Source organism: Aptenodytes forsteri, unplaced genomic scaffold (assembly GCF_000699145.1).
Source record: "Aptenodytes forsteri isolate BGI_AS27 unplaced genomic scaffold, ASM69914v1 Scaffold90, whole genome shotgun sequence".
In the NCBI taxonomy this organism is placed as follows: domain Eukaryota; kingdom Metazoa; phylum Chordata; class Aves; order Sphenisciformes; family Spheniscidae; genus Aptenodytes; species Aptenodytes forsteri.
In genome coordinates, this window is record NW_008793941.1 from 16263 (window position 1) to 17033 (window position 771).

Below are 771 nucleotides of genomic sequence, written 5' to 3' on the forward strand. Positions count from 1 at the left end.
GCCCCAAATCCTCATGCCCGGCTCCCGGGCTGCGGCTGGACGCGTGGTCCTGGCCCAACCCGGGGATCTGCGACGAGCGAGGAGGAAAGGACCCATCTGGGCTTGCCAGCAAGGTCACCGAGTCCCGGGGGAGATGCATAGATGAGGGTGGGCTGGCAGAGAGAGCTGGGCTGGGGGTATCTGCTCGTCCTGGCGCAGCTCGGAAAACCAAAGAGGCTGGGAGTTTCTCATGCAGGATCCTGGGGGGCAGGGAGGTGGGGAGGGTCCGTCTGCGGAAGGGGAAGGAGGTCCGTCTCTCTGCTCAGGAACAATCCGCCTGTGCAGCCCGCTTTCACCTGGGTATGGGGGGCAGAGGGGGGGCCCCACGCGTAGCTGCAAGACAAGAAAGCCTGTTGAAACCAGAACTCGCACGGAGATGGCTGGCACGGCGTGCCCCGCGCTGCTGGCATGCACCGGACCAGCTGCTCCCCCGCCGCCCGCACCGGTTCAGAGGATCGCCGCCCCGGTGCTCCACAGAGCAGGATCCGGCACGTCTGCTTTCCCTCCTCCACACCCCCGCACCAGCTGCCCCCTCCCCGTACTCCCCGCGGAGATCTGGAGCCTGGGATTTGCAACTCGAACCAGCCGCTGCAGCACGCATGGAAAGCTCAGGGCTTTTCAAATCCACATTAAACATTCATCGCTCTAAAAATAAACGAGCATCCCATTCTCCCCGGAGTCTCCTCCGGGATCCGCAGGGCTGACGTGCAGCAGCAGCAGCGCAGCAAGGGC

General features: G+C 64.6%; 1 protein-coding gene across 1 annotated transcript in view; it reads right to left on the bottom strand.

Moving 5' to 3' along the window:
* Positions 1-6: 6 nt before the first annotated feature.
* Positions 7-771, bottom strand: part of WIPF2 (WAS/WASL interacting protein family member 2) — a 9516-nt gene continuing 8751 nt past the window's right edge. Inside the window, exon 7 of the mRNA XM_019474899.1 lies at positions 7-372. Within this exon, the coding sequence (XP_019330444.1) occupies positions 332-372 (41 nt within the window). The 3' untranslated portion in view covers positions 7-331. The remainder of the gene's footprint in view (positions 373-771) is intronic.